Source organism: Mandrillus leucophaeus, unplaced genomic scaffold (assembly GCF_000951045.1).
Source record: "Mandrillus leucophaeus isolate KB7577 unplaced genomic scaffold, Mleu.le_1.0 Scaffold736, whole genome shotgun sequence".
Taxonomy (NCBI): Eukaryota; Metazoa; Chordata; class Mammalia; order Primates; family Cercopithecidae; genus Mandrillus; species Mandrillus leucophaeus.
In genome coordinates this window covers 115,402-142,546 of record NW_012107986.1, presented here as the reverse complement: position 1 = coordinate 142,546, position 27,145 = coordinate 115,402, and the positions used below count along the sequence as shown (strand labels likewise).

Here is a 27,145-nt window from a genome sequence, read left to right as displayed (position 1 = left end):
AGTCACAATATCCTTGTTGGTTATAAAATCTTAACTCCTTTGATAAGATAAAACTCTAGGTATAAAGTTGCCAGAAACCATCACTTCTTTCCATGTATTTCCTCCCATGTACTAAACACACACTTAGCCCTCCAGAATAGTCCCCTGCATTCACATAAGGAAGAAACGAGGCATGCCAGCATTCTTTAAACGAGGTGCATAGTCTCCCCTACCCCATCCCCGACTTCTTGCCACAGATATGTTGTAACTAAAGGTTCCCGAGAGAGGCTTACCAGATGAAGTCTCTGCAGTGGGAGCAGTAGGTGGGCTGCCGAAGATAGGTGGCCATGAACTTGTGGCCGTTGACCTGATGGACCCTGCGCCTGACGGCCCCCTGCCGCTTCCTCGGCCGCATGCGTTCCCTGAACACGCGCTCTTCATTGTCTTTAGGGGCTGGGGAAGGACAAGAGCAGGGAAGAAAACAGAGTCTGGGTTAGTGCACCTTCCAAATGAGCTCCCTCCAGAGAGTTACTCCATCCCTGGAAGAGTGGAGCTGGGGTGAGTGGGAGGTAGCCTTTGTGTGCGGAGGGACTCGGGGGTCTGAGGAGTCTCACTGAGCAGCTGGAGTGAGCAAGCACACGCAGGGTGGAAAGGCCCAGAGTGTGCCTGTTCCTGCTACATCCTCAGATTCCATCCAATCCAAATTCTGCTCCAGGCTGGCTGCCCCTTTCCTCCCTACACAGGCTGCAGCTGGTTTCAAGGGCTTGGGGGTCAAAAGGCTCAAGGTTCGCATCTTAGTGCAATTCCTGAGCAGTGTGACCTTGGATAGGTGGTGTTTCCTCCCCCGAGCATCTCAGCGCATCTCCCTCTGTAAATGGCGATGGCAGTGCCGGCCACACGGGTGGCTGAGAGGATGCAATGAGATGAATCTCCGCACCCTGAGCTGCCTAGCTCAAGAAGTAGCTGCCTAATAAATTTGACTTCTTCCTTCTTTCTCTGACCTAGACTAAGCCAACCGAGAGTATTTTCCCAGAGGTCAAAAGGAGAGGGAAATATGACACAGTGAAAGCAGTTTCCCAAAGGCTCAAGACCATCACCATGGACTGTAAGATCCCACTGGGGTCAAAAAGGTCTTCCCTATACCTTCCTTCCCTCTACTTCTGAGACTGCCCGGCCAACTGAGAATGCCTTGCAAGGGGACTCACAGATGATCACAAAAATAATAAAGATAATTGTTATCTTTACATATTTTTGCCCCCTCAAAATTAATATATTGAAATCTTAACCCCCAAAGTGATGCTATTTGGAGATGGGGCCTTTGGGAGGTAATTAGGTTTAGTTGAGGTCATGAGGGTGGGGCCTCCATGATGGGGTTAGTGTCCTTATAAGAGGAGGAAGAGACCGGAGTGAGTGAGCTGTCTGCCATGTGAGCAAGGAAGAAGGCCCTCACCAGAGCCCACCCATACTGGCTCTCTGATCTTGGACATCCAGCCTCCAAAACTGTGAGAAGTCAATGCCTGTTGGTTAAGACACCCAGTCTTTGGTGTTTTGTTATTGCAGCCTGAGCTGATTAAGACAAGGATGACCATGATAAATGTTTATCATGGGTTTATGCTGTGGCAAGTGCTATGCTAAGTGTGTTATATCTTGGTGATATAACACATCTCACTGAACTTTCAAAACAACTCCACTTGAAAGGTACTGCTATTAGCCCCACTTTACAGGTATGCAAAGCGAGAAATAGAGAGTTTAAGTAACCTACTCCTGTTAACACAGCTACTCAGTGGGGAAGCCCAGATTCTAACCCAGAGAGTGAGAAAGAGGCCAGTGTTCCTCCACCCACATGATGCTCTGAAGGACGGCCTGCACTCCTTACAGAAAGTCCCCAAGCTCTCATCTGAGTGGCTCTCATCACCAAAGAGTCCAGCTGCCTGTGGCTTCCCCAAGAACACAGTGGACAGGCTCTGGGATTCTTCCTAGGTTCCTGACACCTTCTAGAAGGTCTCCTAGAAGGTCCCCTGCACAGGTCAGCTTAAAATGCACTGGAAGGCTCTGTGCCCCCAAAATATCTCCAGGCATCAGCGAGTGCTTGACATCTCACCATAACAGGACCAGTCTTCAGGGGAAGAAGCATTGCTCCTTCCTGGACCTCTCTGAATGTAAGGTTCCCTGAAGTGAAGGTCATATGTGTGACCCGAACAACGGATTAATCCAAGGGCATCTTGTTATTGGAGGGTAGGGTAGAGGGAAGGTAAAATTGAAGGTAAAAAGTGAGAACAGGACCAAATGTGCAGTGTGTGCTTTCAAGGAAGCAGCAGCCTCTGAGCAAACTGGAAGCTGTTTATTGGAAATCTGCCCTCGGTGTTCCCACACTGCATCTTCAACACAGGCTCAGATGACCCAGGTGGAGGTCTGCTTGTGGACCCCCTGCTTCTTGACCCCTAGCCTACCTGGGTTTCAAGTGGTGCTTATTGTTTCAAAAAGTCTCTGACATCGCTGACCTTCTGGGTAAAGAAAGCTCACCACCTCCTACCCTGCTCCAACCTAGGGGTCTTGACCTGCTGACTAAATTCTCACAGGAGGACCCAGGTCTGTTCTAGTATAGAGACAGCAACACACACACCTGCAGAAGTATGGCAATCGCTATTTGGTGCTGCCATCATAGGCAAGTTTTTGTTCCACTTCATACTTTCACAATGTTAAGAATGTTCTACTATTTTTATAAGCAAGAACAAAAATGTGATCACCAAAAACCAAATCTATTCAGTAGCCCTTACTTGCTTTAAACTTACCTACAAAAACTCAATCCAGAAACATCAACCCTGGGCATCGTAGGACACAGGATGCAGGTTCTTTTTGTAAAAGAGCATCCTGAACTCCTTTCACAGGATTCGCCATGGAATACATTTGAACAGTAAGCCCATCCCCTAATGCATTTAAGATGCAATTTGATTTACAAATCTCTCAAATTGACTAGTTGTTTTCATCCTGGGAAACTATTTTCAGTTAAAACGATGATGGGACCAATCTAATTTTCTCAAAGGAACACTTATGATGGTGGTTACAGTCCTCCCTAAGAGCCTTATTTCTCAACTTTTTACAGAAATGACTAGCAATGAAACCAAACGTTCTAAACTGTGTTGACATCAATTCAATAGGGCAATATAGCAACCAATTAATTTGACTCCATTCATTTTAAAGCTCTCTCAGCGGGGTGCCCTGATACCTGGGGGGAAGCTGTTCAAAGCTGCTGGGGGTGTGCAGGGGGAGCCTCAGGCACAGGCTAGGCAGACAGCCAAGGATAACTCCTGTAAGTCAGAGTTCTAAGTCCAACTTCCTCCAGGGTTTCTATTACCGTTGCCCTAAAGGAGCATCTGCACTGCCTTTTAAGTCAGATTTGATGTCAGATATGGAAAAACAGAAGGTCACAGGAGGGAAAGAACATGGGTAAACTTCATGCTTCAAGTGAGGCTTGTGTGCAAAGCTACAAAGCAGGTGACATGAGAAAGGGGTTGGAGCCTGTGGCTAGTGAAAACACCCCAATTCCACATTCCTCTGGGCAGGAAAGCCACGGGTCAGGCCAGAGTATCCTCAGTTCTGTCACCCACAGGTGGAGAAGAAAGTGGCCTATAGGATGTGAAAAGGGGAGCTACTAGGTCCCTCAGTTCCCAGGAACCTCTCTACTGGGGCCTGGAGTCCACTACCAGAAAGGGATCCCTTCAGCATTTCCATCCGCTATGAAAGGTCTTTTCCAAAATGTAGCTCCCATATATGTATGAACTTAATTCCTTTGTCCCACTGGTCTATATGTCTGTTTTTATGCCAGTACCACACTGTTTTAATTGCTGACGTTTTGTGATATATTTTGACATCAGGAAATGTGATGCCTCTATCTTTGTTCTTTTCACTCAAAATTGCTTTGACTGTTCAGTCTTTCATGGTTCCATACAACTTTTAGGATTTTTTTTTTCTGTTTTTATTGAAAACACCTTTGAGAATTTGATAGGAAGCATATTAAATTTGCGGTCACTTTCAAAAAAACATTAATTCCTGTATGGACATTTTAACAAACCCTAATTCTTCCAAGCCAAGAAGAGTCAACAAGATCAACAACTCTTGTTGATCTTCAACAAGAGTGCCAAGAATATACAATGGAAAAAGGATATTCTCTTCAATAAATGATGTTGGGAAAACTGAACATCCACATGCAAAAGAATGAAACTGGATCCTTATCTTTTACCATACACAAAAATCACCTAAATGTGGATTGAATACTTAAATGTAAGCCCTGAAACCATAAAGCTCCTAGAAGAAAACATAGGGAAAACTTTCTTGACATTGGTCTTGGCAATGATTTCTTAGATATGACACCAAAAAGGCAACAAAAGCAAAAATAAGCAAGTTGGACTACATCAAACTAAAAAGCTTCTGCACAGCAAAGGAAACAATTGACAGAATAAAAAGGCAACTTGCAGAATGGAAAAAAATCATTTGCAAACCATATATTTGAGAAATATATAATATCCAAAATACCTAAGAAACTCCCACAACTCAATGGCAAAAACAAACAATCCAATTTAAAAACGGGCAAAAGAACTGAGTAGATTTTTCTCTAAAGAAGATATACAAATGGCCAACAGGTATACAGGTATTTAAAAAGATGTTCTACATCACTAATCATCAGGGAAATGCAAATTGAAGCTACAATGAGATGTCACTTCACACCTATTAAGATGGCTATTTTATATATAAATAAACATATATATATATAAAAGATAAGTGTTAGCAAGGCTGTGGAGAAAAGCGAATGCTTGTTCACTGCTGATGGGAATGTAAAATTGTACAGCCACTATGGGAAACAGTATGGAGGTTCCTTAAGAAACGAAAAACAGAACTACCATTTAATGCAGCAATTTCACTTCTACAAATCCAAAGGAATGAAAATAAGGACCTTGAAGAGTCCTCATGCATCTGCACTCCCACATTCACTGCAGCATCATTCACAATAGCCAAGACATGGAAGCAACCTAAATGCCCATCTATGGATGAATGGTTAAAAAAAAATACGGTGTATTCATCACGTACACACAAAAGAAAACACAAGGCAGAACGGTATGTTCCAAATATTTAGAAAACATTAACATTGGTCATTCATTGACACTGGTGGAATTACAGGTGATTTTTACTTTTCTCCTTGTGCTTCTTTGTATTTTCTAAAAAGAATCTCTATTGCTGTTTTTAAAAAGATACAACAAACAATGAGAAACCATAATTCAAAAGAGATTGTCTTCTCAAATGAATGACTTACACTAAGGCGCAGTGTTCTACTGTCTTCAACCCTAGTTACACAGTTGACTAAGTAAAAGCCAAAGAGAGCCACCTGATACTTTTATGAAGTGTAAGGCTAAAGGAAAGCTGAAGCAGAGTTCTATGTCCTTAGCATAGCTTTCTTCCTTGATGTAAATAAAATGCTTTGTTACAATTTCTAAAAAAAGAAAAAAAAAAAGAAAATATGGTGTATTCATGCAATCGAATGTTACTCAGACACAGAAAAGAAGGAAATCCTGCCATTTGGGGCAACATGCATGGGAGGATATTGGCTAAGTAAAATAAGTCAATGGTAGGACAAATACTACATGATACCACTTATATGAGGAATCGAACGTGGTTGAACTCATAGAAGCAGAGAGCAGAATGGTGGTTGCCAGGGGCTGGGAGAAAGGAGGAATCGGGGAGATTTTAGCAAAGAGCACCAAGTTCCAGTTATGCAAGATGAATAAGTCCTAGAGATTGTGCAGCTTTGTGCCTATAGTTAACATACTGTATTGTATACTTAATTTGCTAAAAGGATAGATCTTAGGTTAAATGTTATCACAAAAAAATAAATAAAATGCAACTCTCATAGTAGAGGTAATATGTATGTGTCTGATGTATCAAATAATAGATACACAAATGTATGTATATGTGTATGTACATATAGTATGTATACTTTATATTATATATTGATCCATAATATAGTATATATAATATGTATGATACATACATATATAGTTTTGCTGAACTATTTGAAGGTTACAGATGTAGTTCTTCACTCTTAAATACTTCAGTCTTTATCTCCTAAGAACAAAGACATTCAGCTACATAATCACAATAACAGAGTCAAGAAATTTAACATTGATATGGCATTATCTAATATATAGGTCGTATTTGAATTTTCCCAATTGTTTCCCAAGTGTCCTTTGTAGTTTCTAATTTTCATCCAGGAGTTACCTAGAGCTCATGCCTTGCATTTGGTTGCCACATCTTCTTAATCTTAGTCTAGAACAGTTTCCTTTACTGTTCTAGATACATAAATGTATCCTTTTGATGATACATCTATGTAGCATCCAGGATGTTGTCATATTGAATGTTTCACAATCTGAATTTCTCTGATTGTTTCCTCCCAATTAGTTTCTGATTAAATGGCAAGACCACCACAAAGGCCTATGGATCAACAAATTGAAATATATACATCAAGATCCCCGTAGATAACAGCTTAAATGACACAAACGTAAAATTTTCATAAGATATTTACTATAATCAGGAATTTTAAAATGCAAAGCAGAACAGTTTTGGCATACCACTGACATACCATTTAATACCTAAAAAAGTAACCAATTTGTTTTAAAATTATTTTCCATTATTGGCAAGTCTACTATGAAACTGACTTATTCATTCACTGCTAGAGGCAATGCCAGTTGGCAAAATGTTTTCAGAAAGCAGTATCACAAGACACAGAGACCACACAGGAAACGCCTCAAAGAGATTCACATCCTTTGATTTGGCAACTCCTTAGGAATTAACTCTAAGTCAATAATTAAACAAACTAAAAACCATATCCTTATAGATGTTTCCCTTTGCATATCTATATTAGCCAACAAACAGAAATGACTTGACTGTCTACTATTAGGCAAATGGTCTGATAAATTACATTACATTGACAGCAACTTTAAAAGGGTGAGGAAAGACCACAGAAACCTGGAGAAATGTGATGTAATATTGTGAAAAAAGAATGAACAATAATACACCTCTATGTCAAGCAAATTTGCAGGCTGAAGATAAGAACGGTGCTCCACTAGGATGATGGGATTAGATAGGTTGACATTTGAAAAAGTGTTCTCTAATGCTCTTTAATGACTTTTTAAAGCTTTCACTTGCCTAAAAAGCATTAGGTAATGAGGTGTTCCATCATGCTGCAGGAGTGGGGGGCTGCTTGGCACAAACAGGAGGTGAGGGAACTGCAGCTTGTCGTGGAGAAGGGGAAAGAAGAGGGAAACCACCAGCTTCCCAGCTGCCTGTGCTTCTGGACTGAGTAAACGCCGGGCCCGCTGCACACCAGAGTTACTGGACCCATCCCCCTTCACCTCTGAACCGCTCCAAAAGATGCTGGCACTGGACGCACTCAGCCATGCTCAAACACAGTGACAGTTCATTTGCCGTGACCTCTGAGGCAACACCAAGGTTGGCTGACCTCCCAGAGGACCCATTTGGTTCTTTGGAGGTCCCTTGTTTTATGCCTGCATCTGCCTCACTGCAGAAGGGGTGAACTTGAGTCAAGGAAAGGCCAAGACAAAGCTGGATAACTTTTGGGAAGCTTTCTGTGGAAATGCAGAACTTGGCTGTACAGATGTAACAAGAATTCACAAAGGCATAAGGCTAAGCAGGGACGTCCTCTGAAGCAGCTTCAAGACCCACAGTAACCCCAACCTCCAACAACATTCCAGGGATGGTTTCTCCTTGATTCAATTAGGCTATGAACTTCAAACTCCAGAAGCTTTTATATCAATGAACATTTTACGGCCCCAGTGCACAGGATTATCTCTCACAGGCTGTAGGCAGGTGGCAAGAACAGCAAAAAGGGGTCTGTACTGTGCAGTTCTTCTTCTGTTTGTCTAACTTCACCTGGCCCCTTTTCCTTGGGGGTGAGACTTCTCAGTCTGCACCAGAGGAACACTCAGGGACTCAGGGAGAGACAGCCCCTGGTGCCAAACCCTAGACCACATTTTCTGGCCAGTCTGGTCACTGAAGTTTTCACTGTTCCACTGTCCTTTCTCTTACCCACCACATCTCCTCCCACACAAAAAACAAGCTGGAAAAACTGAACACCCTCCTCATGTGGGCTCATGGGCACCCACAACCTCAGTGTTCTTAGGATGCCTTTCAGTTTAGGAATAGTCAGCAGAGAATTTCTTTAAAAAAAAAACAAAACTTTTTTTTTTTATTTCAATAGCTTTGGGGTACAAATGGTTTTTGGTTATGCAGATGAATGATATGGTGGTGAAGTCTAAGATTTTAGTGCACCTGTCACCTGAGTAGTGTACATTGAACCCAATAGGTAGTTTCTCATCATCACCTCCCCCCCATCCTTCCCCTTCTGAGTCTCCAATGTCCATTATACCACTTGTACACCTTTGCATACCCTTAGCTTAGCTCCTACTTTTAAGTGAGAACATGCAGTCTTTGGTTTTCAATTCCTGAGTTACTTCACTTAGAATAATGTCCCCCAAGTCCATCCAAGTTGCTACATAAGACATTATTTCATTCTTGATTATGGCTGAGTAGTATTCCATGGTATGTATGTTATGTATGTGTGTGTGTGTGTGTGTGTGTGTGTGTGTATCATTTTCTTTATCCACTCATTGGCTAGTGAGCACTCAGATTGATTCCATATCTCTGCAGTTGTGAATCTCTAACAGTGAATTTCTAACACACACCAACGTATGCCTGGATGCCAGCAATCCCTTCTAGAGTGCATGGAGCAAGAACTGCCAAGAACAAGGGTCAACCTTGCCTGGGCCAGACTTGCCAACATGCATGATCTCAGGGCACCACTGTCATTCCTCACTGCAGGACAGTCCCCTACCCTTTGTGTTCAGGGCACATAGGGATCTTTCCCAAGGCAGGTGCACTGTGGGATCCTCTTTCTTTTCTCTGAGCTCTCTCTTTTGACCTCCCCTTTCTGCCAGTATGGTTGAATGAGGTGTTAACAGACTGGACAAATTTTGTTCTTTCCCAAAACCTGCCTAATATCCTTGAACAAGTCATTTAATCTCTTTGAGCCACTGTTTTCCTATGTTATCTATCAGGAGAGGGGCAATTCCATGGCTCAACCCAAACCTCAAGTTGAATGGAGCAGCACAGACCCATGTTGGATCCCGAGGCAAAAGGAAAAAAAGAAAAAAGTGAGTCATCCTGACTGTATTTTTACTTCAAATTTTGTTATTTCCTTCATTAATCTGATTTTCTAAACTACTACATTACAATATTATTTATCTTGATTCCTGAGACTTGGGGCGGCCCTAAATTCTGCTTGCACCACAGTCCTGACCTTGACTATAATGGTTGATAAAGGCCCACGTGAAGTTCTCCTTCCTAAGCACACCAGGCTTCGCAAAGGTGGTGGGAGGGTGGCTCCTGTTTGCCCTTCTCTCCCTCTGCTGGTCTACTGTGGGGTGGTAGGTAAGCTTCCAGGACCTCCTTCACCCCAGGGGACACTCCAGAATGGCCCCCAAAATCGATAGTGTAAGGACCAGAAGTGACAGAGAAAAAATACTGCCAAAAATGTGATTGGTTCAGATGGTGACTGTTGAATTTCGCCTGGCATCTAGCACATGCTGAAGGGAGGGTTTTCTCCTCCTATGACCATGGCAGTGGGGTTTGGAGCCGGCTCTGGATCCTGTAGTACACACCACTCCACATCTGGGGACTACACATAGTAGCCTGAAATGGCCACCGTGGGGGCCTTTACAGGAAAATCAACAAACGCTACAAATCAGGACTTCCTTGGGGAGGTTGTTGTTAAGCATTTACCACCAGCACACTCCTGGCCCTGAGGAGATCAGACGTATACAGCCATGGTTCAGGTTCTTTCTCTTTTATCTTTCCAAAAACAGGCTGTATCCACCAAAGCCGTGGCTTTAGTTATCCAATACTGACTTCCAGAAACCCTGCATCTCTCTATCTCCCTGGAGCCAACAATGCCTCACTGAGGAAGAACGACAGCCTCAGCCCTGACCCTGTAGAACCTGCTCTGATGCTCCCTTGTGGCCCCCACCCTGCTGGGGTTCAGCTACCCCCAGATGTTACATACCTGCCACTGTAAGAGGGAGTATCTGCCTTATCTCTCCCACACCCCATCCCATAAGGCTTTAGGACAGCTCACTCCATCTCCAGACTGGGAAAACTGTCAGGAAGACTGGGCTGGGCGAGAAACACTGACTTAGCTCTAGAACAAAATCAGAAATGGGACTAGATTGAGGAAAAGCCTGGGGTTGGGGTGGGGGGCAGCTCATCGGGAGGCTTTTCTTGGAATCCAGGTAAAGAGTGATTACAGTCTTCAAGATAAATTTTACAACACAAAGAAAGCAATTCAACTGTCCTGGTATTTTGGTCTAAACAACTGTCAAACCCTGGATATTCAAAAGCCGAAAGATGCCAGCTAGCATTTATGCGGCCCCTGCCAGATGCTGAGCATCATTCTAAGCACCTTAAGTGTATGAGGTACTACTATCTGACACACACGAGATAGTGTCCCACATGCGTGCAAGGTAGTAGCTCACACGTGTGACAGAGCATCACACACATGTGTGAGATAGTATCTCATACACACGTGCATGAGAGCATCACAGGCACCTGCGGTCATGTTAAGCATCTATGAAGTATCAATATTAAATATTCATGCAATATGTGAGCATCTTACATACTTCCTCTAATGTCACAGGCATTACTTTTGGCTCAAAGAGGTTAAATAACTGTCTTGTGAAAGGCCATGCAGCCAACAGTAAAGGTCAGTTTGGGATTTCCCACCCTGGCCCAGCCATCCACATCTCCCAAGGATGGCGAAATAGCCTAGTCTCACTTGCACCAGCTGTGTGTGTAGAAGGTTCCTGTCAGCTGCTGATCACCCACCTCCCCACACATCTGCCCTTGCTTTCACCTAGAGACTTAGAAAAGAAAGCTGAGGGGGACTGATTAAGTCATGGCACACCCACATAATGGAACTTAATGCAGCGGTTTAACAAAGTAGCTATGCCAAGCCCACCAAGAAAGTAAGCAGAAAAAGAAAACTAAGAAACACGTCGATAGTGTGTATTTATTTGTATAAAATGAGGAAAAAAAAGGAATATACTCAAACACATAAGCAAGACTGCGGATGGAAAATTTCTGAAAGGGTATATAATAAGCTATTCATCCTAAAAATGTTTATCATGTGGACACTGGATTCCAGGCAATGTTCTAGGCACAAAGCGATAACCCATGGCTACTCTCTCAATTTTTGTTCTCAGAAATTCTGGATCTGGTCCTTAATAGACAGGTCTCTGCTAACAAAGCAAGGAATTGCCATGATAGTCCAGATTACAGTGGTCATGACTGGGAGGTGCTCCTCACAGAAGCTAGTCTGCAACCTTCCCCTCTCAATCTCTGGGCAGTCTACTGAATTTTCTGTTTCAATAATGCTCTGTTTTGACTTTATAAAGTTACTGGTAAATACGCAAGGTCAATGGAAAGAAAACAAACCAAACAAACCCAGGTACTAAAAATCAAAGCAGCCGCGCCTTTTATTTTGTAATTTTCCATAGAAAAATAGATGATAATGTTTGCAAGTGAAATAAATACTTCATGACAGTGAGTTTTAAATATTGTGTAAATATTTATGCGATGTCAAAGAATATGTTCTACATGTGTACTCCCACAATGCATTAAAGAAAATTTGTTCAAAACAGGAAAGAGGAAACAGCAACTAATTCCCTCAGAGAGATTATTCGATGCTATCTGTATCTTCCCAGAGAGGCACACAATGAGAATCAGAAATATCTGAAAGGAGAGGTTTGGGATTGCCTGCATGTTTTATTCTGCATGTAATCTAATCAGAAGAGAACCGGTGGCATTTCAAGATTAGCGTCTCAAGTTTAACATGAACCGTTGTTTCTTCTTCCTCTTGACTTTCTGAAGGATCTTTGCTGTGTTCATGGCAGGACTTATGCTCTGTCCAAGTACGAAAACAAAACTGCAGCTAGTGTTCACTATATAGGAAAAAAAGAAAAGTGAAAACCTCGGACCTTGATATGGTAGGTACAGCAGCACTAGGGTAAACTGAGGCAAAACATGGTGATTGACAGATAGCGGGAGAAAAGAAGATGCCAAACTCCAATCTCACTGCCCCATGGTTTCTGATGCCAAGCACACTGTGTTGAACACGAAGAAGCACTGAGGAGCAGTGATTTCACTTAAGCAGGAAGCCTGCTAGCCTCTAGTCTATATTCATTCATTCATTCGCCCATTCATTCATTCCCTCCTACATCCATTTACAGTTATATATTAGAGTTATGGTGGAACTTTACTGCGTGCCTCTGGTACCCAGGAAAAATTACTACTTCCAGGAGGAAACCACAGAGCAAAATCCCTCCAGGCAGACCTGCTGAAAGCTCAAAGAGTGCTCCCAGCCTGGGAAATCTGCCAAGTGGGGCACCAGCCAAGGGTGGGACCAGAATCCCTGTTGGTGCCAGTGATGATCTGAGATGAATCACAGGAAACTGAGCAATTGCTGCATTATAGGGCACCTGAGCACAATGGAGCTCACGTTCCATGAGGCCAGGGTCTGGTCACTGTTCATGCTTCTAAAATGCTGTATTAAAACAGGCCAGTGGACAAGTCTAAAAGTCTTAGTAGCATCTCTGCCCATCCCCAGGTGCTGGTTGGTGAACATGGAAAGGGTGTGAATTTGCCAAGTGGAGTGGGACATTCCTCCCTCAAACAAATAACAAGTCTTTTAATGCCATAGGCACTGCAGCCCTAAGGGCTATGGGGTTATTTATTGAAAAACCCACACCCTTCCAGTGCTGTTGGTAGCAGCCATTCCACATCACCCAGTCAGTGGCAGGCCACATTCCATGAGAGTAAAGCAAAGTGACCTCAAGATCACACCCTTCGACGTCACAAGGCTCCCAGCTACCTCACCTTGGGCTCCACAGAGCTTCTCAAAGGAACGTGCCTGCACAATTTCCCAGACTATCACAGTGAGCCAACTTTTTAGTTTCTCAGACTCCTTCTTTACTAAGGCAGTTTTGAGCACTTGCTAATTTTAAAGTCAGAATTAAAAAGAAAAAGAATGGTCTTTCCCAAGAGATCTGGAGTCCCGGCAGGACTCCCAGAACGCTGACCAGGTGGGTATTCTGATTAGATGACCTGGGAAGGAAGAAGAATTTCAGGGAGTCTGAAAATAAAATGGAGATAAAAGGCAATGAAAGAATGGTAAGGCAAAGGAAATGGAGAAAGAGGATAAAAAGAGGTAAAGGTGGCTGAGTGCGGTAGCTCATGCCTGTAATCTCAGTACTTCAGGAGGCCGAGGTGGGAGGATCACCTGAGGTCAGGAGTTCTAGACCAGCCTGGCCAACATGGTAAAACCCTGTCTCTAATAAAAATACAAAAATTAACTAGGCGTGGTGGCATACACCTGTAATCCTGGCTACTCGGGAGGCTGAGGCAGGAGAATTGCTTGAACCCAGGAGGCAGAGGTTGCAGTGAGCCGAGATTGTGCCACCACACTCTACCTTGGGCAACAGAGCGAGACTCAGTCTAAAAAAATAAATAAATAAAAATAAGTAAAGATGATTATTATGCCACCCAGTCTGAGCTGGTAAATACCTAAATGAACCCACATCTTCCCAGAAAGCAGAGGGACTCATTTTACATAACACAATCTACTCTCCCTGGTTTTTTGGTTCCTTCCGATCAGGAAATGAGCTTGCCTTCCTTCCACCCTCCCTTCTGTTGACCCAGGCCCATCTAGTCCCCATGGCAGGGCACTGGGAGATAGACCTCCCTTAGGAAGCTTCATATAGGTGAACAAGCCCCAAGTGTTTCCATAGAAACAGCTAAAATGGCCACAGCTCTTGTGGAACTTGTATCTTTTCCTTTGGCTTCAAAAACCTGCTTCAATTAAACTTTTTCTTACCAGTTTTTATGTTCCACTGAGACTGACCAAAACTCTGCACACGGAGAGAGGGATGAGAAGGTCAAAAGCAATAATGCTTTTCATAACTGAAAGCATCCCAGAATCTAACTCATGCTCCTTCAGGGCTCATGAGCTCTGACACGCACATGCACACAGTGCCTCTCCCTGACACCCCCGCTGCTGGCACTTCTCCCAAGCCAGGGGACATCATAATCCAGGAAATTCGCCAGATTCCCAGTTATTCAGGCCTTAGGGCTTGACAGCTCCTCTCTCCCCCTGAGCTGTCTTCTCTAGTGATACGAGAACGCTGGGAAAAGAAGAGTCACTGTGTGAGGAAAAAAGTCTATTTCTAATAGCTCTGCAACCAACAGAAACATCAGCTAAATGCTGAGCTGCATATCTATAAACTTCCATTTGGAGAACATGAAAACTGCCAAGAGGGGAACAAAAAGGAGGGTGGGGTGGTGGGCGTTTTCAGTTTAATGAACCTGAGAAAAAATTCTGAGGCCACAGATGCTTAAGGGAGATCCATTTAGCTCAGTTCTTGGTGCTAATGAAGTAAAAGTAGAGGCCAAATTCCTCACATGCGTGAGTTATCTTTGTCTAGAAGGTAAATATGATTGGCCACAGGCCCTGACTTAAATCTCAGCCAGACTTTTTATAGATATATATTCTTTAGGGCCCTGAGGGGAAAGTAGGAATGGTTCCCTATTACCCAACTTCTTTCCTAAAATTCACCTTCCATCCTACACCTTGCTGACCTCAGGAAAGCCCAACAGTTGTGTCTTTACCTAAACTGTCACATTCCTAATCCAAAAATCTAAGCCCTGCAGATGGTAGTCACGCACCTGCCTTTTCAGAAGGTTTTGGTTTAAGCAGTACCTGGGAATAGGTAGCAAAGTCGAGGCTGGGGTTGAGGTCTACCAGAGTTTTAAGAATCCCTGGTAGCCGGGCACGGTGGTTCACGCCTGTAATCCCAGCACTTTGGGAGGCCGAGGCAGGTGGATCACCTGAGGTCAGGAGTTCGAGACCAGCCTGACCAACATGGAGAAACCCTGTCTTTACTAAAAATACAAAATTAGCCTGGCGTAGTGGCATATGCCTGTAATCCCAGCTACTCAGGAGGCTGAGGCACGAGAATCGCTTGAACCCGGGGGGCGGAGGTTGCAGTGAGCCAAGATCGCACCATTGCACTTCAGCCCAGGCAACAAAAGCGAAATTCTGTCTCAAAAAAAAAAAAAAAAGAAAAGATTCCCTGGCAATGGAGTAGCACTACCCTGGCCAAGGCAGGCTGCTACACCTCTGAAATGCTAGCAAGCCTGGCTCCTCAACTAAAGCTGCTCCTGAACTCAAAGTCTAAATGGGGCCTCTGCCTGTCCCCGGGTGCTAGTTGGTGAACATGGAAAGGGTGTGAATGTGCCAAGCGAAATGGGACATTCCCCCTCAAACAAATAGCAAACCTTTTAGTGCCATAGGCACTGCAGCCCTAAAGGCTATGGGGTTATAGACACCGACTCACGGAAACTGAATGAGACAATAAATCTTGACTACTATCTTAAGCTGCTACATTTGGGATATGTAAATACTTAATTCAAGAGGTAATAGGTAAATCAGCAGGAGAAAGTTAGGGTAAACATTGGAAGGAAAAATGTTTTTAACTCTGAGACTTGTGCATTTGCTCAACCAAGATTTGCGGGGGAGAAAAAGGAGGTGGGTATTGTGACTACTGTACTCGGTGTTACACATTCCTGCCTATGGAGAGAAGCAGAGGAAGGATCAATGCTATGATAGGTCAGCTTATATTAAAGTCACTATCACATGGAAACCAGGGCCTGTGTAAAAGCGAGTCATGCTGACTTAACTTCTGAGAGCTGGGAATTCAGAGACACTGATCAAGTCCTGGGATCCTAAAAAATAAAGTGATCCCTCTTGCTTCCAGCCCCTCTGTGTTCACTTTACTCCTTAGAGCGAGGCTTTCAACCCTGTTGAAACAGAAAGCCTCTGGAAGGGCTGTTAAAAGTTCAACATAGCTGAATCTCAGATACTTTTTGGAGAGGTTGTGCTGGGCAGGTAGGAAAACTGTAGGGCAGAAAGGATTGTAGGAACTGCAAGGAGAGTGAGTAGGAGCTAAATTTGGGGAATTTTGCAGTCAAAGGCCGATGGGTACTTGGCATCTCTAAAGCAAAAGATAAAATATATTAAAAACGGAATGTTAGAAATAATAGGCACCATTTACAGCAGGGGTCCCCAGTCCCCAGGGGACCACAGTACTGGTCTGTGGCCTGTTAGGAACCCGACTGCACAGCAGGAGGTGATTGTGGGTGAGCAAGCATTACTGCCTGAGCTCCACCTCCTGTCAGACCAGCAGCGGCATCAGATCCTCTTAGGAGCAGGAACCCTACTGTGAACTGCACATGTGGAGGATCTAGGTTGGGGGCCCCTTATGAGAATCTAATGTCCTTCCCCTTCTGCCCCCGACACCGCTCCCTGCCCATCAGTGGAAAAACTGTCTTCCGTGAAACCAGTCCCTGGTACCAAAAGGTTGGGGACTACTGATTTATAGCATAGCAGGTGATTAAACCGTATTTTCTCTATTTCTCGAAAGGATTCTACACGATTGGTACCACTACCTCCACCACACAATGAGGAAACCGGTGCTAAGAAAATCCAAGTGACTCACCCAGGCGTACATAGTTATTAAGTGGTAGAGTTTGATTTGGTCCCAAGGCCAGTCTGGTTCCAAAGTTCATGTCTTTTCCACCATACCACACATATTAAAAAATATGAAATGGAGGTTTTTTCTCCCCTCTTCATCCCAGAAAACAAGCATTCTGTTTGTATTTCTCTAACAGGTGGTTTAAAGATTTTTAAAGTGAACTTTCCTTCCCAAATGCTGTAAATGAAAAAATGATGTGAAAAAGGATTAGCAGATAGGAAGAGGAGAGGCCAACTTCTTTTAAATGTATATGGGATCTGATAAGAAGTTCTGAAAGTTTTTTTGAAACCAGACTGCTGGGGGAAAAAAAAAAAAACCCGGAAAATTAAAACTCATGTAGACAACTCCCTCTCACACCACAACTCACATGCCAGGGAGCACAAGGAGGTGACAGAGAGAAGACCAGAGGTCCCACTTTAGCTCATTCGTATGGACCCTTGCTCCCTTGCTGTTTCACGCAGAATTTTGAAAGGTAAGAGGGTAAGTTAGGTGATTCTGGAGCAAATATAATCATCACACAGTCATTAACCTCTGGGAACAAAAAGTTTGTATCTGCTTGAGCCAAGCAAGGAAGAAAGTTTCAGATCAAAGTGTTCCCTAAATCTGATCTGAGCCATCCTGTGCCCAGTAGGAACATCTAGCCAGGAAGAAAAAGTCTATTCTCTCTCCAGGTCAGTCCCCTCCTCAATACTGAGGCTACAAAGATTGAAATTAATGCTTCTGTTTTTTAAATAAACATGATCTTCTTTCTCTAAACACAGCAGTTAGCAAAGGCCCAGATCAAATCTATTTGGAAAGTCTGAAGTAAAAGGTTAAACTCTCATGCATCTGTGTGCATGTATGTGTTTAAGGCAGGAGAACTAAAATGAAGACATGACATTGTATCGTTTGTTCTTCCAAACCACCTGCCTGAGAAAAAGATTGCAGTGTGCAAAAAGGCATTACTCCTTCATTCTAGAGATGCCCTGGCCTCTCTGGCTAGCAGTCTGGCCCAAATAATTCCTTGGAAGTAAAGGTCTTCCTGCATCTACTGTCAAACAGGCAAGACCACCACAACGACCTTCCTCTTGCCCTGGGGAAGCACGGTGCATTTTAAAAGCTCAAAAGATATTATTCTCCCTATTTCCAGCTCACGAGAACTCCAGTTGATTTCTAGGTAAGAACTACCTGCAACTTAATTAGTCATTAACCAGAAGAACTTCAGGTTGACTCTTAACCTGTCAGTCTGAAATGTGCACCTGTTAGACCCCTAACGTGGCTCCGTCTGATGTTGATAGCTAGCCTGAAGACCTTTCTAGATATCAGAAAATGCCTCCTGCTCCTTAGGGGGGAAACACATTTCCTGTTGGAGTGTGATGGCTAAAGGATTCTATAAAAACAAAAATATGTTTTAAAGGCCAGAGGAGGGGAAAAATGGTGGTTCTCTCTTTCAGACAATAACCACAATCCCTTGACAAACCTGAATTTACACACAGAAGAACCTAAAACTCCCAGAGAATTAAAACTCACAGAGACAACTCCCTCTCACACCACAATATATATGCCAGGAAACAGAGGGGGTGTGTGAGAGGCCAGGGCATCTCAAGGGGGTGCTCCCTGGCAGGTGGATTGTGGTATGACAGGGAGTTGTCTTCATGAGTTTTCATTTTCTTTTCTTTTTTTTTTTTTTTTTTTTGAGATGGAGTCTTTCTGTGTTGGTCAGGCTGGAGTGCAGTGATGCGATCTCAGCTCTCTGCAAGCTCTGCCTCCCGGGTTCACACCATTCTCCTGCCTCAGCCTTCCAAGTGGCTGGGACTACAGGTGCCCACCACCACGCCCGGCTAATTTTTTGTATTTTTAGTAGAGACGGGTTTCACCATGTTAGCCAGGCTGGTCTCAAACCCCTGACCTCATGATCTGCCCACCTCAGCCTCCCAAAGTGCTGGGATTACAGGCGTGAGCCACCATGCCCAATTTTCTTTCTTTTTTTTTTTTTTTTTTTTTTTGCGAGCCTAATAGATTAGGTCTGTTAATATAACACCATCACCATTTTCTTCTAAATGAACTAAATTCTGAGGTTCTCTCTCCTTAAAATAACGGTGAACTGAAATTTTGGCATGCATCAGAATTACCCAGAAGGCATGCTCAAACATATACTGCTGGACTTCACTTCTAGAATTGTTCACTCAGCAGGCCAGGTCTGGGAAGGGGTTGAGAACCACTTCTAACAAGTTTAGTGACAATGTGACCAGGACTACATTAAAAAACAAAAAAAAAATAGAGACACAGTCTCGCTCTGTTGCCTAGGCTGGATCTAGTGCAGTGGCATAATCACAGCTCACTACAGCCTTGAACCTCTGGACTCAGACGATCATTCCACCTCAACCTCCCAAGTAGGTGGGACTACAGGAGTGTGCCACCATGCCCTGCCTGGGTGGGTCTTTATTTACAGAGATGGGGTCTTGCTATATTGCCCAGGCTGGTATCAAACTCCTGGCCTCAGGCAATCTTTCCACCTTGGCCTCCCAAAGTGCTTCCAAATTCTAGGTATGAGCCACCATGCCTGGCTGCCACATTTAAGAACTATCTAGGTCTCATTATCTATCTTATCTGAATTGCCTAAAAGTGATCAACTTACTTATTCAAAATTAGAATACTGCTTAAGATGTAGAAAGCTGGAAAGACCGTCATTCCTATCATTACAACAAAAAACAAACACATAAGCAATAGATCAACAGAATAGAGTCCAGAAATTAGTCCATATATGTGCATACAACTGATTTTCAAAAAAGGTGCAAAGGCAAGTCAATGGAGAAATGGCAGTCATTCAACAAGTGGTGCTCGGACAATAGAATGTCTATGCATAAAAAATAAGGATAGACCCATATCTTCTACAAAAACAAACTTAAAATAGATCATGGACAAAAATGTAAAACCGAAACTATAAAACAGTGGAGGAAAACACAAACAATCTTTGTAATGTTGGGTTTGGGTAAAGATTAACTATGACATTAAAAGCACAATTCATAAAAGATTGACAAATTGGAGTTTGTCAAAATTAATAACCTCTGCTGTTTGCAAGATGTTAAGAGAATGAAAAGACAAGTATCAACATGGGAAAAAAAAATTTGCAAATCACACATCTGGTAAAACACATGCAGAATATGTAAAGAACTCTCAGAACTCAATACTAAGAAAACAACTGAACAAAAAACGGGTTGAAGATGTGAACGATACCTTACCAAAAAAGGTATATGGCAATTAAACACATGAAAAGATGCTCAACATTAGTTTTGGAAAAAGGCAAATTAAAACGACAGTGAAATACCACCAGATATCTATTAGAATGCTAATGTTAAAAAATAATAAAATAAAATCTGAAAATTTCAAGTGCTGGTGAACATGCAATTTCACCATTGTGTCTTTCATGTATTGCTGGTCAGAATACAAAATGGTCCTGCCATTTTGGAAAACAGTTTGCAGGTTCTTTTTTTTTTTTTTTTTGAGACAGAGTCTTGCTCTGTTGCCCAGGCTGGAGTGTGTTGGTATGACCTTGGCTCACTGCAACGTCCGCCTCCCGGGTTCAAGCAGTTCTCTTGTCTTAGCCTCCTGAGTAGCTGGGACTACAGGTGCATGCCACCATGCCTGGCTAATATATATAAAATGTATATATAAATATATGTAATATATATTTATATATAAAATAACTATATGTATAATATATAGTTATTTATATATTTATATATTATATATTTATATATTACATATATTTTTATATGTATATTTTAGTAGAGATGGGGTTTCACTATATTGGTCAGGCTGGTCTTGAACTCCTCACCTCAGGTGATCCACCTACTTTGGCCTCCCAAACTGCTGGGATTATAGGCGTGAGCCACTGTGCCCAGCCTGCAGGTTCTTATAAAATCAAACACACACTTACCACACATAATCAAGTAATCTTACTTCCAGATATTTATTCAAATGAAGTAAAAAGTTACGTTTACATAAAAACCTGTACGAAAATACTTATAGCAGTTTTATTTATAAGTACCCAAAACTAGAAGCAATCCAGACATCTCTCAATTGAGGAAAGGACAACCAAACAAATTGGTGTGTAGCTATAAAGTGGGGGGTTCTATTCTGCAACAAAAATGAATGAATTAGACACAAGCAATGACATAAATAAATCTCAAATGCATCATGCTAAATGAAAAAAGCCAAATTCAAAAGGCTACACATATACTGCATGATTCCATTTAAACAACATTCTGGAAAAAGCACAGTCATAGGTACTGAAAAAACAGTGGCGATTACTGGGGGATGAGGGTGAACAAAGGGCTTGACTATGAAAAGGGAAAGATAATGGGAGAATTTGGGAGGTGATGGAACTATTCTATATTTTTATTGTGATAATGGTTATATGACTATGTAATTGTCAAAACTCAAAGAACTATATGCTAAAAAGAATGAAGTTTACTGCACGTAAATGACACTTTTTTTTTTTTTAAGTAGAGGGAAAAATTAGGGCACACCTACTATACCTGCAGCCCTGTGTCAGGAGCTACTAAAGATACAAAAATAACTCTGAGCACAATTTAGAATGAACATCTGCCTAAAGCATTTATTTATCTATTTGGGTGTTTGTTTTTGAGATGAGGGTCTCACTATGTTGTCCAGGCTGGCCTCAAACTCCAGGGCTCAAGCGATCCTTCTGCCTGAAACGCTGGAGTAGCTGGGACTACAGGTGAGTACCACCAGTCCGGCATGCCTGGAGCATGTAAATAGCCTATAACTAGGAATTCAGCTGAGCAGAAGAGACTATAAACATAAGAGTTCAGAGAAAGCTGGGGCATCAGATATTAACAAGGTCCCCCGCACTGTCTGGTTCTACTTTTATGCTACGGGCCTTTCTTTCTTCCTCTCATGTTTTTATCACACCAACCAGGTCGGTCTCCTGGCAACCCCTCTCAGAGGCCAAGCTCATTTCTCCCTCCAAACTTCTCATCATACCCGTTCTTCCTAGGGCTTTCTGCCCTCTGGTCATCTAAATCCTTCCCATCCTTTGAGATCTAATTCTTCCATGAAACCTTTTGATATCAGGGCAGTTCACAGGGATCTTTTTCTTCTTTGAACTATCATCATACTTGGAGTCTTTACTATTCAATTGGATATTCATCCATTAAACATTTAATTATATACTTTGAGTGCTTGATGGAGCGTTCATATTGTTTCCTCAGCTAGACTGCTAGTTACTTTAGGAACAGTAGCCCTTAAGATTTATTTTGTATGCTTCTCCCCAACCTCACCCCACACCCCCATTGCCTAGTTCTAATCATTATTAATTAAATGAAATACTAAAGTATTGACAATAGTAGGTAGGAGAAGCAATGTGGCACCACACACACTGTAATTCATCCACTTAACAGCTCAAAATCACTGTGTTTTATCTTGCATACATGATTAAAATGTATTTTCACAAAATAAAAGCTATCCTCGGTTCTAAACAGTTTAACAATCCCTAAAGGGAACACAACAGCATGCAATAAGTACGTGCATTTCTTGACAGTAATTGTTTCCTTGTATAAGATTCCTTTCATGATAGCACATTGAAATGAGGGTTCTCTCCCTTTTTTAAAACACTAATCAAACAAATTCTGTACATTACTTTTCTCTTGTAGAAGTCTGGCCAAGCATCTTGAGTTAATATGGACCTTCTATGAACGTTTCCTATTTTCATGCATGCTTATGTTTAAATTAGATAGGCCAATTTAATTAGTCTTTTAATCCTGCAGAACAATGATGCAAGACCATGCTGGGCTGATTTCATCCTATTCAGAGTCTCATACCACATTTCATTACATGCTCCTTGCTTATTTTACAATAAAGGGTAAATGGATGATGCAATATTGATAAGGAACTTACAATCTGATCACAAGAAAATTGTCTGTTCTTCAGAGGTTTTCTACCTGGCCTGTAAATTCTTTTGACCCCCATATTTAGTGATAAGGAAGCCATTAGCTGTCATTTGGCTTGGGTATACAAACTTATTTCAATAATACATAGGCACATGTTTGTGAACAAGTTTGAGAACGTTTTCTTTGCCAAGATTCACTGGGGCCATACAAAGTCCCTGCGCACCTGAGGCCCCCTTCAAACTGGGAGCAGGACCAAGGAGATTTGTCTTATTCCAAGAACCAGCCAGTAGATTTACAGAAAATGGTACTTGAAAGTCTTTTTAAATTTTTTAATAGGCAAAGGCACTGGCACTAGATAAGATTGCAGTAGGGAGGGCAGTTTATGTTGTCTTAAGAAAATAGACAGTTTTGTGAATCCATTCACTTCCGTGAAAAACTTGACTTCCTCTGCGCTTTACCTACATCAACTGGTAGATTAGGTCCAGGAGGTACACGAAAATAATTAGGACTATTATTGCACCACACAGGCTCTCAACTCTGCCTGCGTGTTAAACTTACCTGGAGAGTGCTGAGAAAGTCAGCTCCTGTGGCCCACCGCAGACAACTGAATCAGAATCTCTGTGGGGGGCGCCCAGGCACTGGTACTTTTCTTAAAGCTCACAAGGGGATTCTAATGTGCAGCCAGTGTTTAGAAGCAGTGACAACAAGAGTGGGTGGTAGTGCAATTAAAAAGTAGGAGAGGCATCCAGGGACAACCGCATTGATTAAGCCGGTGACTTTCTGACTCAGCAGAGACACTGAATGAGTGTTTGGGGTTCAATGTCATTTTTTGGTTTTGGGCACAGCCCGTAGTTGGGTATTCCAGAAGAGGTGTTCCAGAGGAGGAGGAAAGGGAGTGGTAGCTGGCTTTTCAAGGAGAGGGAAGGGACAGGGAGAGAGAGGAAGGAGGATGTTCTATCCAAATCGAAAAGCATATGAAAAGTGCCCTGGGCAGGGAGTCCAGTAATGGAGAATCGTCTTGGCTCTGACATGTGTCACAACCAAATATGTGACCCATGGGTAGGTCATTTCTCTTGCCTTGGCCTCATCTTGCCCAAGATAAAATTACATGGGATGGTTCATGTTTTTCAAGTTCCTTCTGCTTCTGAGATCCTCTAGGTATGTTCCATCAAAATTACCGGGGCATTACAGATGCATTTGCCTGGACCACCTGGCCATGGAGAAGGGTTTCAGAACTGTGTTCACCTCCCAGGTAATCCATGGCAAATGCTAAAACTTGAGAACAGATCTAGAGTTACTCCAGAATTACTACTATTTGAGAATTTCATTATCTCAAACACTAATCAGTAATGTCAAGAAAGGCAACTGGCTTGACCTCCCTGTCCGTAAAATGAGATGTCAGGGTGAACTCAGCCTACCGCGTACGACAAATCCTCATACTGTGATCTATAGTTTTATTTGGCTGCTGTGTTTTGTGCTGTTAATGTATAAGCTCCTTGAAAAGAGACACTGGTTGTCTAATAGAATTTTGCTGTGACATGGCACATAATGGCCTAAACAAAGCACATTCAGCGTTCCTACTTGATCTATAAAAAGTTGTGTTCCTGGAAAGCTGCATGTCAATGGCCCTCCCATCAATCAAACCCAGTTTTAAATGTACAGTACATGAAGTACATTAAGTGCTATATAAGGGAACCCTGTGGTGAGTGCTTTTGAAGAACGACTACATTTTTTGGAAATGTTAATAATTACATCTTAATTCAACTGTTTGGTAAATCTAAACTTTTAACATAGCAATTTCAACGTAAAATAGGGGTTGCTTTATGTTCCTTTAATTTGAACCCTTAACAAGGAAGCCTGAAGTATTTTGTAATAAATTCTGCATGTAGTCCATGTTCCTTTAGAATGTATGCTTGCAGCAAAAGGAGGGATGTTTTATTGGTTTAAACTTCAGGGTGCTTCTGTGTGTTAGGACCGAGAGAGACAGAGAGAGAGAGAGAGAGAGAGAGAGGGAGGGAGAGAAAACAAGAACAGAACAGCATAGTGATGACTTATGTATACTTGTGAGGCCCAGGGGCAGCATGGTGTAATGAAATGTGCATATCATTATAACTTGGGGGCCTGGGCCCTTTTGCCCACCACCACCTAGTTGGGTGAGTCCCTGTCCTTCTCTGGGGTTCAGTTGTTTATCTATGTGATGGAACAATCAGACTAGGTGATAGCGCTAACATTTCTAGGAGTCAGGCTCTTTTAAGAGTCTGAATCAGCCAGGCACAGTGGCTCACGCCAGTGATCCCAGCACTTTGGAAGGCCAAGGTGGTTGGATCACTTGAGGCCAGGAGTTTAAGACCAGCCTGGCCAACATGATGAAACTCTGTCTCTATTAAAAATGCAAAAGTTAGCTGGATGTGGTGGCACATGCCTATAATCCCAGCTACTCAGGAGGCAGAGGCACGAGAATAGCTTGAACCCAGGAGTTGGAGGTTGCAGTGAGCCAAGATGGTGCCCCTGTGCTCCAGCCTGGGCGACACAGCAAGACTCTATCTCAAAAAAAAAAAAAAAAAAAAGTGTCTGAGAGTCTGGATCAACTGAGTTTGTCACATTTTACAGTCTTAAACCACTCACTAGTGCTTTGATCCGGCTTGGCACAAACTCAGAGGATGAGGTGTGGAAGAACCAGACTCACTGCATGTGGTTGTGTACAAAAGTGGTCAGCCTTTGCTACATTTGCCTCCAGCACAGAGTTGCACTGGCTCAGCTGGGACCCTCATTTTGTGAGATGATGCACTGGTCCTAGGGAGAGCACCACCTTTAAACCTAAAGGCAGCAGAGCACATATCTTGTGGTTAACATCTAAGTGTGGCCCCAAGCCAAAAGGTCTGTCTTTCTGGGCTGAGAGAAACCTTGGCTCAGGTGTGGGGGCCGTAGACACAAACATACTGCCTAGTCTCAGTGAGAAAGTCAGAGTTAGGGAGGAATTATGAAAGCCCAAAGACTTGCAAGACAGAGGGAGCTACCTGGGATGACAGTGACTGGAAACATGACTATATGAAGCTGTTTCCTAGAGGACTGGGTTCCTCCTTAGAGCCTTAGGTTAAAGTCATCTAAAGCAGTGGTTCCCAATCTGGACTACTTACCAGAATCACCTGGGAAGCTAGTGAAGCCATAAACTCCAGGGGCACTCCCCAGTTCCACCAGGTGAAGCTTGAAAATCTGTAACTTTAATCAATGCCCCAGGAAATCTTTTGCATCCAGAACAGCACCGGACAACATGCTAGTGTTTGAACACTGGCTTTACAGTGATGGTTTGGGCACTGAGCATTAGGCTGTGGGAAGGATTGTAGTGCCATTCACAGTCATGAGCGGGGATGCATAAGGACACTATTTGGGGCTTTTTGTCTAGGTGGCTGAGTGAACATGGTCTCAGATCGGGAGCCACCAAATGGGCAGAGGTTAAGTCAAAGAAATGAGGCTGTTGGTTCTAGGACTTCATTAGAAGAGCCTGTTATGAGAGGTCCTCTAGGAAAGCTGGTCCTCTAGGAACACCAGTCCTCCCTCTTGTCCACCAGCTGCTGCTGCTGTCCCCAAGCACTTCTCACCTTGAGCCAAAGGAAGTGTGAACAACAGACACTTGGCAGACACAAGGGTGGATCTGCACCCCGCCCCTTGATATCCATCTCTCGCTTTGCCCTCTGCGCGCTTGAAGTAATCTTTTTCACTCCATGGCTTATTAGACACCTGGCCTGGGGCATCATCAAACCAGGCATCTTGTAATCCCTGGGGAAACTGGGGCACAGTTGAGAATAAACCCTGCTAATGACCTTGAAAGCTATTTTCTCCTCATCCAGCCAGAGTTCCTCATGCAAATGTGCTGTGACATCTTTATCTGCTATCCTCAAAATTAGAATGTGAGAAGCAGAAATAAATTAACTCAGTGTAACTGAAATTCTGCCAGAAAATTTCATTTAAAGCTTTTCACAAGAAGAAGTGGGAATAAAATGCATTCTCCTAAAGACCAGAGATTGGCTGATGTCCCATGATGGGGTAATAAATGGTCTGGTTTATAAAGGAGTGATCTCTTTCTACTCCTAGTGTTAAAACTAAGCATTCATTTTTGGTAAATATATTGATTTCACTAAAGGTAAAAACAACTTCACTGAAGACAGCTTCAGCCTTTGATCCAAATTTCATTTTTGCAGAAAACTATTTTGTTGTGTTCCCAGGATACCAATTAGAGACATATTTTCTAAGGATTCATTTTAAGCCAGTGTTCTGCTTCATAACACTTAAAAAGAAATTAAAAACTTGAATAGATGTATAACCATTCTCATTAGTAATTCAAAAATTAATGCATTTTCAACTTAAATCCTAGTAGGTTTCTCACAGGAATTGAGAAGCTAATCCTAAAATTCACAGAAGAAAAATGGCCAAAAGAGCAACAAAAAAGTTGATAAGAATAAAGAATATTTGGACCGAGTTTTCTTTAAAAAACAAAGAGTGAAGCCTTCGCTCTCAAATATCAAAATTTCACAGTCAAAGCAATTAAAACATTGTGTATCAGGA

The 27,145-nt window shown here is 42.6% G+C and overlaps 1 protein-coding gene across 1 annotated transcript in view; it reads right to left on the bottom strand.

Annotated features, from left to right (window-relative positions):
* The window catches only part of PRKCE (protein kinase C, epsilon), a 362,682-nt gene that overhangs the window by 220,582 nt on the left and 114,955 nt on the right, over positions 1 to 27,145 (bottom strand). The window contains exon 2 of the mRNA XM_011965747.1: positions 273 to 432. Within this exon, the coding sequence (XP_011821137.1) occupies positions 273 to 394 (122 nt within the window). The 5' untranslated portion in view covers positions 395 to 432. The remainder of the gene's footprint in view (positions 1 to 272; positions 433 to 27,145) is intronic.